The 16,209-nt window shown below is 49.7% G+C and overlaps 1 protein-coding gene across 5 annotated transcripts in view; it reads left to right on the plus strand.

The window, feature by feature from the left end:
• Window positions 1-16,209, plus strand: part of DUSP8 (dual specificity phosphatase 8) — a 103,605-nt gene that overhangs the window by 66,517 nt on the left and 20,879 nt on the right. The window contains exon 1 of one of the 5 annotated variants that reach the window (XM_029582306.1): window positions 11,170-11,475. The exons of 3 other annotated variants lie outside the window; for them this stretch is intronic. In XM_029582306.1, the coding sequence (XP_029438166.1) occupies window positions 11,346-11,475 (130 nt within the window). In that variant the 5' untranslated portion in view covers window positions 11,170-11,345. Of the gene's footprint in view, window positions 1-11,169; window positions 11,476-16,209 lie in introns of those variants that run through there. One more of the 5 variants, XM_029582307.1, reaches the window with a different exon arrangement.

The following is a 16,209-nucleotide window of genomic DNA, read 5'->3' on the forward strand; positions in this document are numbered from 1 at the left end:
GTTCCTGTTGCAGCAAACCAGCCAGCCGGGCTCCTTGACGTGCCGGCAGCTCTGCCAACTGTTTTCGCTCCCCTTTCTTTCTTTTTATAACCTTTTAATCTGGTGCTGATGTATTTCTGAGATCACCTCCGCTCCCCTCCCCCTGTTTGTACCAATTCTTCAAGGAATGTTTCAATTTTCCAGTCTTGGTTCTTTCTAAATTTGGAGTGTTCGTTTACTCCCAGGATTCGGAAAGAATGTGAGATTGTCGTCAATGAGAGATCCTCCCAGGACCTCTCTCCCTCCCCCTCCCTCGCTGGAACCGTCCACTCCGGGCTCACATGAGCACTTTGACAGAGCGGATAGGCTCTGACAAGGTTTGGCGAGGGTCCCAGACCAGTCCTTCCCTAGCATTGCTGGAGTATTGTGCAAGCGCTACATAACATCCCTCCCCACTCCCCCACGCACACTTCCTACAAGAACAGATGCAATTGCCGAATGCTGCAGACATGACTTGAGCTGCTTATAGGGTTCAGCAGCCTAAGCACATCTGGCCTCTTGCTCTTTCCAGTCTTAGCCGTGTTGTACGGTGAAGAGAATGCAAAACCGCATCTCCTGGGAAGTCGTAGATCGTAAGCCCAGCCATGGCCAGTGGATGCATTGCCTCTAAAGATCGCTCCCTTTTCATCTCCCTTCCAGTGACGGATTTATTATTTTGGCACCCCTAGGGCACTGTTGGAACTGTTGCTCCCTGTCTTCCCTCCTTCCCACAGCCCCCCCCCCCCCCCCCAAGGTTGCACAGAATCCTAGTTTCCTGTGGCAGCTCAGGGGTAGATCCTGAGGCAAAATTTAAAAAAAAATACTGAAGCAAATTGACAAACATGTCCACCTTTTATATTACATGCTGAAACTAAAGTAGTTTCCCATGATATTTATTAGTATAATTTATATTCTTTTTCATAATCTAGCCTGCTGCCCTAGCTTACTGTGCCTATTGACGAATCCAGGCCTGCTCCTCTCCCGTCCTTGGGGGCACATCTTCCTGTATTGACTGGGTCTAGCAGTCTGCATTTGCTTCATGAGACTTTTCTGAAAATTACAGGCACAGGATATTTGATGATGTCATTGCACTGACTATAGCCTGCAATCAGTGGACTATTGACTGAGAGGCAGTTTGTGTTGAATTAGGATCTGTACTAGTGACAAATGCTATTCTACACTGAAGGGTGTGACACATAAAAACCCCTAGACATCTCCTCTGGTTCCCTTCTCAGTGGCAGAGGGTTTTATTTGAATACAGATAAACCTGGTGAGCAAAGAGCTATCTGCCAGATGGGAAAGGCTGACCCTAGGGCCTGGTTTCCTTTCACTCTCTGGGCTTGCGGTTCCAGTTTGCCTCACAGCTGCGGTGTAAACACATTTTATGCTCTTCTGCCCACTCACTTAAGGAAGTGTAGACCCTTCCCTGGAACCAGGGTGTCAGCACTGCCCATCACGGGGGCTGCCAGGCCCGAATACCCAGCTAGTGGGCCACAGCAGCGCCTCCATCCATAACAGCAAGTCGAATGAAGCAGCATAGTTACTGAGGACATTTGTGTTCTGGCCACATTGCGCTTCATCCGGCCAGAGGGAGGTGGTAGTGGAGCAGTGCATATAGGGGTGGATTTTAAAAGGGTTACGCGCGTAACCCTTTTAAAACCCTCCTGTGTGCGCCGAGCCAATTTTGCATAGGCTCGGCAACGCGCACATGTCCCAGGGCTTGAAAAAATGGGCGGGGTGGAGGCGGGACAGAGGCCTCTGGCACAGCAGTTGTGCCGGGGGCTCGCGCGCCGGCCCGCACAACCTACACCTGACCAGAGGCAGGCGTAAATAAAGAAATAAAGGTGGGGGGGGATTTAGGTAGGGTTGGGGGGCGGGTTAGATAGGGGAAGGAAGGGGAAGGTGGGGGGGGGGGGGGCGGAAGGAAAGTTCCCTCTGAGGCCGCTCCGAAATCGGAGCGGCCTCAGAGGGAGAGAACGGAGAGAACGGGGAAAGCCATCGGGCCTCTCCTAGGGCTCGGCGTGCGCAATTGTGCACCCCCTTGCGTGCGCCGACCCCACATGTGCGCGCGCATGTTATAAAATCGGGCATAGATTAAAAGATCTGGCCCATACAGTGGTATCGGAGCAGTGTCAGGCAGTGCTATTGCAGTGTATATTTGACTGAATGTTACCGAAACTCAAAATGGCAAGTCCGTCATTGTACCGTGTATTTTGAAGTGAGTGGTGCAGGATGCACTCGTCTTTCTCCGTAGGTGTGTAGGGTGGGATTGGGTGAGGGGACCTTTTGGGCTCAGTTTTAATTTATGTATTAAAACATTTCTTTTCTATTTTTAGGGGAAAAAAAATTAAAGGCCATACATTCTACTGCAGCTTTTATGTAATTTATAAAGTTTTTGTGTGCTGTGTTCGTTTGAGTATGTTTTTCTTAGAATCAGGGTTCTTTGTTCTCTGTTATTTTATTATGAATGTGTGCTCTGAAATCTGCTCTGTAAATAGTGCTAGAAGTAGCAGAGTATCAACATTTTCACATAAATAAGTATTCATTACCCTCATTCAATGCTCATTACAATAGAAAACAGCAAAAACATACTGAGGACAATTAAAAAAAAAAAAAAAAGCAGTTCCTTGAATGAACTATGACATACACCGTCACAACAAATGGAATAAAAAAACAACTAAGAATTGGCTGTATGTGCTTAATGTGATCTCCAATAAATAGTATAATGGGGGGAAAAAAACAGCTAAGAATGGAACAATCCAGAGTCCAAATTAGAGATTGGTGGTCCCTGCACTTATCACAGACCATCCAGGAAAATAATTCTAGAAAATGTATTTGATTTATATTCCCCCTTTCAGCCACTTCAGAGCGGATTACATTTTCCTATCCCCAGGGAGCTTACAATCTAAAGGGGGTCATTCACTAAGCCGCGATATCTTTACCCGAGGTTCAGTGGGGGCCCAAAGCGCGCCAGGCTCCAGGCCAAGAGTAGCCATCTTGAAAAATAGCTGCCTCTCCGCCTTTGCCCCTTTTTCAAGATGGCTGCCATGGGATCCATAGCCTAGGAGTCACTTCGGGCACCAATGGCATTTTTACAAGTAGGGGGAGGTCCGGGGGGATAAGGTGTAGGGTCCACTAGTCCACCAGGAATCTTTTCTGGAAGGGTTGGGGGGGGGGGGGGGTTTGGGAGAGGAGTCCTAGCTTCCTCAGCTCTGGAGGCCAGAAAGTTTGTGTGAAGGGGAGGAGTTGGGGGCGGGGCTTCCATCGTCTCGAAAAAGTTTATTTTTAAAAATGTTCACTACTCTGAGCTGCCTATAAACGCAGTGGTGGAGGAGGAAGGGGTCTATACAGACCTCTGGGGGGTTTTACATTACTTTGGGAGCAGGTATTCTCAGGCTCCTTTTAAGATTAAGGCCCAGGTACCTCAGGATGGACGTTAACATCCTGATGCACCTGTGGGAAATTAATTACCACTCCTGAATTGTAGCTAATTTCAAGCCCAGTAATATGGCCTGTGAATTTTTCAGCAGTCTGCGTTTATTGATTTCCATAGTTTAGGGTATTTATGAGCTCTTTTTAAATAGGCTCGTGCCGGGGCTGCAGTGACACTATTTATTTCAAATCTCTCATGTCATGCCTGCATTAAGCCATGTACCATGCAAAAAAAAAACCCCAGCACGTTTCACGCAGTAAAAGGCCTAATGTGGCTTAGTGAATGAGGCCCTAAATTTTATACCCGAGGCAATGGGGAACAGAGTGACTTGCCGGCAGTGGGGTTTGACCCCTGGTTCGCAGGCCGCTGCTCTCGCCACTAGGCGGCTGCTCCTTCCAAAAACAGGGGCGGCTGCTCCTTCCAAAAACACCCAGGTTTCCAGAGACACACAGAAGCCCATTTTGTTTGTTAAACTGTTTTACCCTGATCAAGCAGCCCTCTGAGGATGGAAGTATCTGCACCACAGAGGGATGTGGCCAGGGGAGGCCGCATGCCAGGCTTTCTGTGAAGCAGCCGGGAGTCCGCAAGTACGGATTTCGCCTGCGCGCCAGCTGGCCCCCAAAAAAAGGCATTTCTTTTCGAAAATGAACCCCGTGGGCCTAGAAGCAGCGCGCACCCGTTTTTGATAATTGCCCCATAAGTAACAAGCTGAACAAGACAGGCGGTTAGAGTTAGCAAGTATTATTCTAAAATCTGTTCTGTGTTTTGGTTCATAATGAAACCTTTTTCAAGGATCCCAAAACAAAGAAGCCATTCTCCCTCAAGCACACGAGTCTCTCGCTCTCTCTGGGGCGTTCGTCACAGACTAGTGACAGCGCACTCCTCGGTTTGTAGAAATCTGACAAGAGAGTGCCTGCTGCCTGCACACCCTGTGCCGGGGAGAAACCTGCTATAGGAATCCAAGGAAATGCATCCAACCTGCTGTGTTTATCCATCGCATGAGTCGCTGGAGTTTCGTGTTTATTGACAAAAGTATTTAAAGCTGCCTGGGACCTGGAGCGTAATGTACGTAAGAGAGAGAAATGTTACAAAATGCAGTTAATCTCAGCTGGGAAAACTGGGTGGGGCCAGCTTTTGCCTTTATCTGCCATAATCTACAGTGAACACTTCTGCTGCAGAAAGGCTGTGTGCCGATTGCGCTGAGACACGCGAGTCATCCGGTCACCAAGAGAAGCCAGTCAGAAGCCCCCTTTCCTAATGGAGAAGCCAGCAAAATTAAAAAACAAAAAAAACACCAGACATGGACACAAATACAAAGAAAAATAACAGCATATTCTTGTTATAATAGAATCAGCTTAGGCAAGAAACACAATTCTGCAAATGGAACTTTCCGAGGTATGTTCAACTCCTTGACAGCTGATTTTTAGACGGACTTCTCTCTGCAACTAAAATTGGGATAAACAGAGCCCTTAACACGGATGTGTTGCCCATGCAGTGTGCGGTCTTCACGCAGTCTTGGATCCCACAAACCCGGGCCGATGCAATGTCGGCGCGTGTTAAAGGGGCGCTCGTGATTGAGCGCACGCCGATCCACCTCTCCGGGGCGCCCGGTGCAACATGCATTTGGGCTGCCATGGTGAACAAGAAGGCGCTAGGGGAAATCGCATGACCCTTAGCACCTTCCTAGGCAGCGGGTGCCCGGGAGAGGTGGCGGTCAGACACTTAGAAAACTGGACGCTAAGTTTTAGAGCGTCCCTTTTCCTAACCTGTGCACTGCCGGCACACTTTTTTTTTTTTTTTCCCAGGACATTCCAATTTTGTAGTTCCTCCGACTTAATATTGCCATGCTATTAAGTCTGAGGAAGTAGTATTTTCTGCTTTTCTGTTCTCTTTTTGGGCTCCTCAAGACTAATTATTGAGAGTAAAAATGTGTGCTGGAGGTGCACTTTTTTTTTTTTTTTACATTTATTTATTTATTTATTTTTAGATTTTTATATACCGGTGTTCCTATATGAAATAAAGATCACATCGGTTTACATTGAAACAGAACATGAAAATTGGAAGGGGAAGGGGAATGGAAGGTTTACATTGAAACAGAACATGAAAATTGGAAGGGGAAGCGATAATAGCCTTATCAACTTGCGTTTGCATGTGATGCCCGCTATTACCTAGGCACGTGATTGGACGCACTAATCCCCGTTTTGCATCGGGTGGGATATGGACGCGCGCCAAAACATGCTTCCAATTGCGGGTCAGCCGTGTGCTGCAGCCAGCGCTGGCTATAGCATCGGCCCGACTGTGCAGGCAGCGATACATGCATGCAACCCAAACAGTGTGCAGAGTGTGTGTGTGGGGGCAGGGCTTTTTTCAGGGGGTACATGCCAGCACCTTTTCTTCCACTTGCCCTGTGGTCCCCCCAAAAAACCTGCACCCGGTGGCCCTGGGAAAAAAGAGAGGGATTTCAGCCTGCCTGCTAGGAAAAGGGAGGTGAGAGATAGAGGATCCCGGCTGGGTAGGGAGTGGGAAACGTAATGCGAGGGGATGCAAAGCGTTATCTTCAGGCTGCCGAATCCCCGTCGTTTTTTTTTGTGTGTCTGGGAGGGAGTCTTATGTTGTCCTTGTTAGAGGGGGGCATTAAAATATCCAGACGACAAACGCAGAAAAAAACCCGACTTTTCCTTTTGGTTTAATGACTGAAATACATCAGCTTTGGGAATGTGAATTTGCAGCCTCTCTGCCGTCTTTGTATTTTGCATGGTACAGAAGGAAATGCATTTCTGTTTCCATTTCTCCAGTGTTGCTTGCAGAGTCTGGCTTCTAGTTCAGTTTTTACCTGCATATTTCTGTTTATAATTTGTGCTCATTTATTCTGTTTTTGGTGAGGGTTTATCCATGTTCTGTCTGTAGATCAAGGTGAGGTATTCTGCCTTTGGGCGCTTCTTTCTGTGTAGTGATCTGTTGCAGTCCGGCTAGTTCGGTTTTCCCGGTAGGAAGTGTATTGGTGTTCTAGGGTTGGATGTAATATTTGCAAAGCTGTCATTTCATAGGCTGTGTGTCCAGTTGCAGAAACTGGGTCCCAGGTTGATGCTCTTTTCCATCCCATTCAGGAGGGCCCTATAGATGAGTCCCGACATCTGTTTTTCAGATAAAACGCCACTGTGCTGGTGTGAATCCCATGGAGAGTGTAGGCTTGAACCTCAGACAGCGTGTACAGATGCAACCCCCACAGAGTGTGTGAGTAGTACATGGACATGCACCCCACACAGTGTGCAGTCAGCATGCACGCTCCATCTGCTGAATATCCAGATTTCATCTTCGATTCTTTGATGAGCCTCCTTTGCAGTGGATTCTGCACCTCAGCCTGGATGAACTAACGCTCCATGTTACTTGCCTGCAAGGCCTGTGAGGTGAGAAGACCATGCCACTCCCCCCCCCCTGTCAGAGACCGTGCAGTGCTGGAAGTGATGCAGTGGCTGCCATTCAGTATGTATAGACTGTTAGGACTCTTGCCCGATCTCCCCTGCTCTAAGCCTTCATGTTTAATAATAGTGTCGTCAGAGGGCCTTGTTTGCCTGATTCTATTATTACTCCTGGGAGGTTTTTCTCAGGCTGGGATTTTGACAACTGGAACAGGGGCGAGGGAGGGGCCAGGAGAGAGAATGCAGAGGACTAAGGCAGCAGGGATTTTGCCAAAACATAGAAATGACAAACTTGGTTTACTTATACTGATGTGCCATTTTTTTCCTGGCTCTCTGGAGACCGCAGCAGGAGAGAAGGTGACCACAGACCAAAAGCAACTCCATGACACTGCTTCCTTCCCTCTCTATAAGGATCTCTGTCTCTTTCTCCCATGTAGTAAGCTGTAAACGCTGGCCACTACTTCCTTGCTTTTCATAAAATTGGTCACTTTATAAAAGTCAGATCACAGTGTGAATGTCAGGTTGTGCTTTCTCTGCTAACCAGGCTGCATGTTTTCTTTTTGACGCTTGGCTGCTATAGAAACAGCTTAGCAGAAGGAAATCAAGGCACTGGTGTTTCCCCTTCTGCAGACATGCTGAGCTCTCCCGAATTGAGATCTTGTTTCATTCTGTCTGGGGATGTGTGAAGGGGAAACACAGCTTAGCCTTCCTCAGTCAGGTTGGTCCCGCAGTGTCCGTACTAAAAAAAACATAAAGTTGTAAAAATACTGCCTGTGCTGAGCCTGAGCACTGCTGCCTGTCTCAGGCCTGTGCTGAGCCTGAGCACTGCTGCCTGTCTCCCACCTGTCTCAGGTCTGTGCTGAGCCTGAGCACTGCTGCCTGTCTCCCACCTCTCTCAGGCCTGTGCTGAGCCTGAGCACTGCTGCCTGTCTCCCACCTGTCTAAGGCCTGTGCTGAGCCTGAGCACTGCTGCCTGTCTCCCACCTCTCTCAGGCCTGTGCTGAGCCTGAGCACTGCTGCCTGTCTCCCACCTGTCTCAGGCCTGTGCTGAGCCTGAGCACTGCTGCCTGTCTCCCACCTCTCTCAGGCCTGTGCTGAGCCTGAGCACTGCTGCCTGTCTCCCACCTGTCTCAGGCCTGTGCTGAACCTGAGCACTGCTGCCTGTCTCCCACCTGTCTCAGGCCTGTGCTGAGCCTGAGCACTGCTGCCTATCTCCCACCTGCCTCAGGCCTGTGCTGAGCCTGAGCACTGCTGCCTGTCTCCCACCTCTCTCAGGCCTGTGCTGAACCTGAGCACTGCTGCCTGTCTCCCACCTGTCTCAGGCCTGTGCTGAGCCTGAGCACTGCTGTCTGTCTCCCACCTGTCTCAGGCCTGTGCTGAGCCTGAGCACTGCTGCCTGTCTCCCACCTGCCTCAGGCCTGTGCTGAGCCTGAGCACTGCTGCCTGTCTCCCACCTGCCTCAGGTCTTTGCTGAGCCTGAGCACTGCTGCCTGTCTCCCACCTGCCTCAGGCCTGTGCTGAGCCTGAGCACTGCTGCCTGTCTCCCACCTGTCTCAGGCCTGTGCTGAGCCTGAGCACTGCTGCCTGTCTCCCACCTCTCTCAGGCCTGTGCTGAGCCTGAGCACTGCTGCCTGTCCCGTGCCTATCTCAGGTCTGTGCTGAGCTTGAGTGCTACTGCCTGTCCCAGGTCTGTGCTGAAACTGGACCCTTAAAATACTTGCTGGGCAGACTGGATGGATATTTTAGTGCCGACCTTTACCGTGTTACTGCCACTGCCGCCTGTCCCTGCAGCGTGTTTGGATCTGACCCACAGCTGAGAATAATTAGCTGTGTGTTTGCATCGCGGCAGCTCTCCGGCTCCAGGCAGGCTGCTGGGTTTGGCGGTGACATCACCTGGAATGATGTCACTGCAAGAAAAACAGTGAAGTCACCAGGAGCAAGTTTAACTTAGGTGAAAGGGAGGTTAGAGAGGATGTGGGTGTTTCTACTTTCGCGGGCCCTAGGTTGAGAGTGATTCATGTGCAGGCTGCACTTTCCTCCGAGAATGAACAGGGAATTTAGTTTACACTTGACTTAAATATTAGTGACCGCTCACTGGAGCTTCACTTCTTTCTTTCCAAATGTTTTGTTTTTTTTAAGATAAGATGTCCTTTCCCTGTCACGAGTGCTGGATTTTTATTTATTTATTTGTTTTTATTATGGCTGCCAATAGTGGATAGAAGTTGTACTGCAGCAGGTGCTCTCACTCTTGTAGGCTTTCCTTGTCACAGTGGGCACCAGCGAGAGAGATTGTTAAACACGGAATAAAAGAGATTTCCTTTCAGTCCTGGATTTCTCATAGGGTTTTTCCGGTGAATGAGATCAGAAGGTTCTGTGGTGCGAGCCTGCAACCCAGGGCCGGACTGAATCCTCGTAACAGCTCAGAGTGTGCAATGTAGCTCTGCTCACAGAACATGAGATACCCATAGAGGTTTCTTGCCCTGTAAAAGTGAGCATGCTGGGCCCGTGTTACACACACACATTCCTGGAGGGGTAGCACAGGGAAACCCATCTTTCTCCCCCTAATTACTGAGCTACATTTAATACAGAGCAGAAGCAAAAAAGCATTGGTATCTGAAAGCTTCCCCTACCCGCTCAACTCAGTCAGACTCACTGGACAAGTGGCCGCATTCCACTATTAATACATTTAACACTGGTTGCAAATTGCAATTTCAGCGGAGAGGAGAAACTGGACCAGTGCAGAGACTAAACTAACTTCTCTTCCTTAGAGCAGGGCTGAGATACATTAACAGGGCAGTGTGTGTGAGGGAAGCCTGCAGGGCTGATGCCCGTGCTGTACCTGCTATGTATTGGGGCATTACATGTATGTGTGTGTGTAAGGGAAGCTTGCACTGCTGCCGCCTGTCCTGTGCCTGTTCTATGGTGAGGCATTGGTGTGTAAGGGAAGCTTGCACTGCTGCCTGTCCTGTGCCTGTTCTATGGCGAGGCATTGTGTGTAAGGGAAGCTTGCACTGCTGCCGCCCATCCTGTGCCTGTTCTATGGCGAGGCATTGTGTGTAAGAGAAGCTTGCACTGCTGCCGCCTGTCCTGTGCCTGTTCTATGGCGAGGCATTGTGTGTAAGAGAAGCTTGCACTGCTGCCGCCTGTCCTGTGCCTGTCCTATGGTGAGGCATTGTGGGTAAGGGAAGCTTGCACTGCTGCCGCCTGTCTTGTGCCTGTTCTATGGTGAGGCATCGTGTGTAAGGGAAGCTTGCACCTGCCGCCTGTCCTGTGCCTGTCCTATGGTGAGGCATTGTGTGTAAGGGAAGCTTGCACTGCTGCCGCCTGTCCTGTGCCTGTTCTATGGTGAGGCATTGTGTGTAAGGGAAGCTTGCACCTGCTGCCTGTCCTGTGCCTGTCCTATGGTGAAGCATTGTGTGTAAGGGAAGCTTGCACTGCTGCCGCCTGTCCTGTGCCTGTTCTATGGTGAGGCATTGTGTGTAAGGGAAGCTTGCACCTGCCGCCTGTCCTGTGCCTGTCCTATGGTGAAGCATTGTGTGTAAGGGAAGCTTGCACTGCTGCCGCCTGTCCTGTGCCTGTTCTATGGTGAGGCATTGTGTGTAAGGGAAGCTTGCACCTGCCGCCTGTCCTGTGCCTGTCCTATGGTGAAGCATTGTGTGTAAGGGAAGCTTGCACTGCTGCCGCCTGTCCTGTGCCTGTTCTATGGTGAGGTATTGTGTGTAAGGGAAGCTTGCACTGCTGCCGCCTGTCCTGTGCCTGCCCTATGGTGAGGTATTGTGTGTAAGGGAAGCTTGCACTGCTGCCGCCTGTCCTGTGCCTGTTCTATGGTGAGGTATTGTGTGTAAGGGAAGCTTGCACTGCTGCCGCCTGTCCTGTGCCTGCCCTATGGTGAGGTATTGTGTGTGTTGGGGGAGAGGGGGACTGTGCATCTTTGTGGTGGGGGCTGTGTGTGTGGCTGTACGTTTACACTAATCCCTGAATCAGAGAACAGACCTTACACTTCGGAGGGAAAATCTCTGTCATACCCATACGATTGCTTTATTGAAATACATGAACATACGTGAAGCTGCTGTTAGGTGTATTTCATGTTTCTCTGAGCAAGTCCAAATGTGTGTGACTGTCTCAGGCAGGTTTCGGGCGCTATAGGCCTGTGCACAGAAAGCCTGGGAAGCTGTGCCTTTAAGCAGCTGAGGAAAACATGTGTCAGCCCTTAGCAGCAGCAGCAGGAGGAGGGAGGCTGCATGTCTGTGTGATGAGGCAGGAATGTGGGCTGCATGCCTGCTCCATTAGCTAGCTCTGAGCTCATTCATAGCCCGTGTGGAGCTGGCGGGAGGCTGCACCCTGGCACAGAGGAGCAGGGCTGCACTGGGCTCAGACGGCTTTGGTGGCTGTGCTGTGGCCTCCTGTGTGCCTGGACACCCCCAGCTGTTGTTTTTCTGGCCGGCGGACGATCCGCGCCCAGCTGTCCGCCAGCAATGCCTTCGGATGTTGCCATTTCTCCCTCGGAGGACCAGTTTTGGACAGAGATGCACGAGGGGCAGCTGAAGCTGAAAGTGCGGGTGCGGAGGCTGAAGGAGAGCCGGGAGCTGCGAGGTTTGTGCGCAGGTTTGTCTCTGTCCTGGAAGGGAGGTGGGCAAGGCGGTGGGCACGGGGACAGCAGGCTGCAGCAGGGGGGGGGGGGGGGACACACGCACTCCCTTCTGCTGGAGAAAACGCTGTAATGCCAAGCAGCTCCGTGAAGGGACCCTGCTTCTCTTCAAAATAATGGGGAAGGGGCCTTTTCACCTGTCCCCTTCCTCTCTCCCAGGTATTGCCTGGGCACTGGGGTGCTCCCCCGGCCATGCTGTCCCTCCTCCCTGACGGGCTGCTCTCTCTCTGGCACTGCGCCTTTCAGTTATGTAACTTGTTGTAGCAGTAGAAATACTGAAAGGCTACGCGAAAGCAGAGCAGGTTTGCTGATCCGTGGTCTCTGTGTGCGTGCGTGCATGTGTTTATCTGAGAGTCTGCCAGCGGGAGTGCGTGTGCCTTGCAGCGCGGACACCTCCAGTGTCCCCAGACCATCTCCCAGGGGTGCCACCTGCATTTCTGTGGACCGTTTTGCTTTTCCCTGTATTCTGTAGTGCTGTTGCCTGCACGGGAATGTCCCCGGGAAGAGGCTGTCCCATCCCATGCTACTTCCCCGGCTGGGCCGTCAGCATGCCTGCCTTACCCTGCAGCGGTGAAGGATCAGGCAGCTGTGGCATGAGAGAGGGACGGGCAGGGCTCGAGCCTTTGGCGGTGCAGCCCTGCCGTTTATTTTGGATCAGTTCGATGAAATTACAATAGCCATGCCTTTCCAATTAGGAAGTTTCTATTTGCGCTCACGGTCGTCATAGATACAAGTCAGCCTTCCAGGAGCAGGAAACAGCACCGCTGCGATGCTTTCTCCCCTGGTAAAGTGGGAAAGGTGAGTGGGCCGTGGCTGGTGACACTGGCAGCCCTCTTGCCCGCGCGGCAGGGAACGTGCCGGGGGGGGGCTAGGGCAGCCCTCCACGCCTGGCTGACAGGGTCACCATGCAGGCTGTCAGCCAGCAATGCAGAGACGCTGCCAGCCCTCCACACGCACCCAATAGCACAAGACAGTGCAGGCGACCAGGGCAGCCCCAGCCCATGCCAGCTCTGTCTCTTGAGTGTGTGTGTGTGGGGGGGGGGGTGATTTCCATCCCCCCCCCCCCTGTGGTATTTGTCTAATCTCGTGCAGTATCCTTGAAGTATTCTTGTATATGAGCGCACGACTGTTGCACTGAAGAGTCCTGGTCTGATTTGTTCACTTTTTCCGCAGACCTCTCTTTTGAGATCACACAAGAGGGGGGGGGGGGGTCCTTCTGGCCTTGGCTTCAGACACGCCGCTTCCCCGCCCCCCCCCCCCCCCCTTAGCAAATCCCTATATAGCAGAGAGCGGTCACAAAAAAAAAAACTATGAGGTTGTGAAATAAAATTCTAACAAAGATTTGTTTTAGAATAAACACATCTGCTTCCTCCCAGTCGGTTTGCCATAAAGAGAGACGCCGCTGTCTTGGAGTTTTCCAGGAACAAGGATGTGTTGCAGAAAAAAAACAAAAAAAAAAAAGGTTTGAATGCCGCTGCTTCTCAAAGGCATTCTGCAAACCCAGCAGGCATCCCTCACTCCTCTTGCATCATCTGTGTTACTTGGAGTCGGGACAACCTGAGCCTCTTGTCTTTCTGCCTGACATGGCTGTGCGCTTGGTACTGAGCTTCTCAAGGGAGTGACACATTCTCTGTAGCTTAGAGCAAGCCTTTAAAAAACAATGCATCCCTGTTAGGGTTCAGGCATTCGCTTGCTCATCTCTCCCGCCCTCCTGTAGTCTGGGGGGGGGGGGGGGTCAGGGAGGGAGCGGAGCGATGCCACCAGGGGCATGCACGGGGATTGCCAGGTTGGAAGCCGTCCGCCCACAGCGGTGGCAGCTGCAATGCAAACTGAGATTTTGGAAGACGAGAGGCGGTGGTTTCTCTTCCGGGTTTTAGGGGGTTATCCCCCTCTGCCCTCTCTAGTCTGAGGCCTTCACAGCCTCCTCGGCAGCGATTGCTGGCACACTTCCAAAATTGTCTCTCAGAGCAACTCTTCATGGCCTAAGTTTACCACGTTGAAGGCGAGGGCACTGCTCGAATCCTGAGGGGCAAGCAGGGCAATTCTATCCACATGCACTCTTGTTAAATTTTGTAGCGTCATTTTAGATTTATTTTTTTTTAAGAAGAAATGTCCTTTTAGTGTAATTGCCTGGGAAAATGTATGCTTCAGCACACAGCTCTGTGCTGCATCTCAGTCCTGACCTCGCCCTCACCCTCACTCCACAACTAACAGCTGATATTGTCCCTCCGTTTTGTTTTTATTCAATCTTTTTATTAGATTAGGAGATCTATAATCCACAAGGAGTTACATCGCACAAGCGGATTCATATAACATTATGACATCTCTGTTGCAGTGGTTCTCTGGTTACCAGGGAGATTAGTGTCCCCATTTGCCTCTCTCTTCATTTCTGATTCAGGGCCCGTGGATGTTCCTCGTGTTGGGATGTTGGTGATGAGTCATGTGGAGTATTATTGTCATGCTCGGGTCATCTTCATGCAAGCGTTAGTATCTTATATTGACAAGCAGGGGCTGAAAGAGTGTGGCGGGGTAACTCGGTCTCATGGATGAAGGAGGGGGAAAATAGAAGAAGGGGGGTTAGGGAGGAGACAGGAGTGTTCATTGGTAGCTCATTTCGGATTCATTTCCGCACTAACTTAGGTGTCCCACATTCTCTGCTTTGGGGGATTTGTATTTCTAGGGGAGTCTGCAGTTGTCCGGTTAGTAATTGTTCATATTTGTATGCTTTGTTCATGTTGGTTTCTAATTGATGATACGATACCTTCCAACCTGTGACTTTTCCAGCACGTAGCCAGCCAGTCCTTTAATTTCCATCTTTTGGCTGATATCATCCTGGCTGCAAGTAGCAATTGATGTGAGTTTGGAATGTGCACCCAAAGCCAGGTTAGTGTTGTTGTATCCTAATGGGAATGATTTAGGCTCTAGATCCAGATCAAAACTGGTGAATCTCTTTATTCACACCTATAATTTCTGCCAGTAGATTCAGGTCACCGGGCATTTCCCACCACATATGGAAGAGCAACGCCTCTGAGCTGGCTCTGTTGATTTTTATTGTTGCTTTGTGTTTGTGATAAGACCTTGCCTCCAAAATGCAGAGATTTTAGAAGGGTGAACAGAAATTTCCATTGCACTGTATTGAAGTCATCAATGGCTGTTTTAATCTGTGTATTCTGGGCTTTGGGGGGTGGGGGGGTGTCAGTCTCCACTGTCTGTCGTTTGACTTTTCACCTATTATGAAACCCATTTGATTATGGAGTGTCGATTTGGGGACAATACTTTTGATCCTTTTTGCTGGCATTTTGGCCAAGGTTTTCGTGCTTAATAAAGTAAGGTTCTGAGCCTGAGAATATTTAAAGCAGTCTCTTTCAGGTTGTAAGAAGATTTCATTTCAGACAGCAGGATTAGCAGAAACAAGTACACCAGTTCTCTTCAGCACAAGGATTCAAAACTCAAAGGCAAGCTCCCACAGGGTAGGGTGCAGGGATCATTCATGAGCTTGCAGTCAAAGTGCTCATAAGAGGTCAGGATTTCAGTTCAAAGTGGACGAGAGCAGATTTAGTTCACAGAACTCACAAACAGCTCCAGTCGAAGGTGAGCATAGCCATGCACTCTCAGTATTCAAGTACCAAGTAATTCACTCCAGCATCAAGCCTCACTGATCATGATAGTCGGGTTCAGCAGTCCTCCCTATTCCCAGCAACCCCTTCTCTAGTCCCCGGAACCACCAGTTGGGTTTCTCCGAGGTAGGGCGGGCAGATTCAGCACCAGCTCTCACCCTTTGTATTAGCTTACTTTCATCAAGTCTAAAGCTCGTGCAATCTCTTTGGCGGTGTTTTCTTGGTGGATCACTGATACATGGGCATTGCACCTAGTGTTTGGTAGTTCTTTCATGTCACTAATATTAATGTTAACTTACATTTATTTACTGCCCTTCTTAGTTAAAAGAACATTAAATACTCTGGTTAGCAGTGGGGGCTATTTCATTTCATAACGTTTTGTAATATTCAATGGAGGAAGCCATCTTGCCAGCCATTTTCCCTGGTGCTAATTCCTTAATTGCTGCTTTTGTCTCTGCCAGAGATATGTGCTCAGTAATTTTCTTGCAGTCAGATTAGAGAATTCTTTCATTTTTGCTTCACAAATATAATTCCTCATTCTTTCCTTTCTAAGCAAGGTTCAGTGGTGTAGAGTTTCTTGTAATTATGAATGTTTTACATATTTCTGTAGGTTTGTCATGTTTATTTCTTTGATCCCTCTGCCACTTACTTTTTCTTCAGGTGGCAGGGCAGTAGCTTGCTAGCTTTCCCCGCATGCTCTAAGCCAGGGGTTCTCGGGACACACCCCGCCAGGCAGGTTTTCAGGAGATCCACAATGAATATGCATGAGACACATTTGCATGCATTGCCTCCACTATATGCAAATCTATTTCATTCATATTCATGATGGATCTCCTGAAAACCTGACTGTCTTGGAGTGTCCTGAGGACTGGGTCGAGAACCCCTGCTCTAAGCAATTTCCTTTGGTTATTCCCGAAAGGGGCTCTGTCCCGTCTTCAGTCTGATTTATTCTGCTACAAAGATCTAAGATTCTCCGATACAATTTCTTGCTTGCCCTTCTTTCTGTAATGTTCCTGGAGTGATCTGAGTACTGTTAGTAGTTTTCTAATTATTTGTTCTTGTCTTTTTCTTTTT

This window comes from Rhinatrema bivittatum, chromosome 17 (assembly GCF_901001135.1).
Source record: "Rhinatrema bivittatum chromosome 17, aRhiBiv1.1, whole genome shotgun sequence".
NCBI lineage: Eukaryota > Metazoa > Chordata > Amphibia > Gymnophiona > Rhinatrematidae > Rhinatrema > Rhinatrema bivittatum.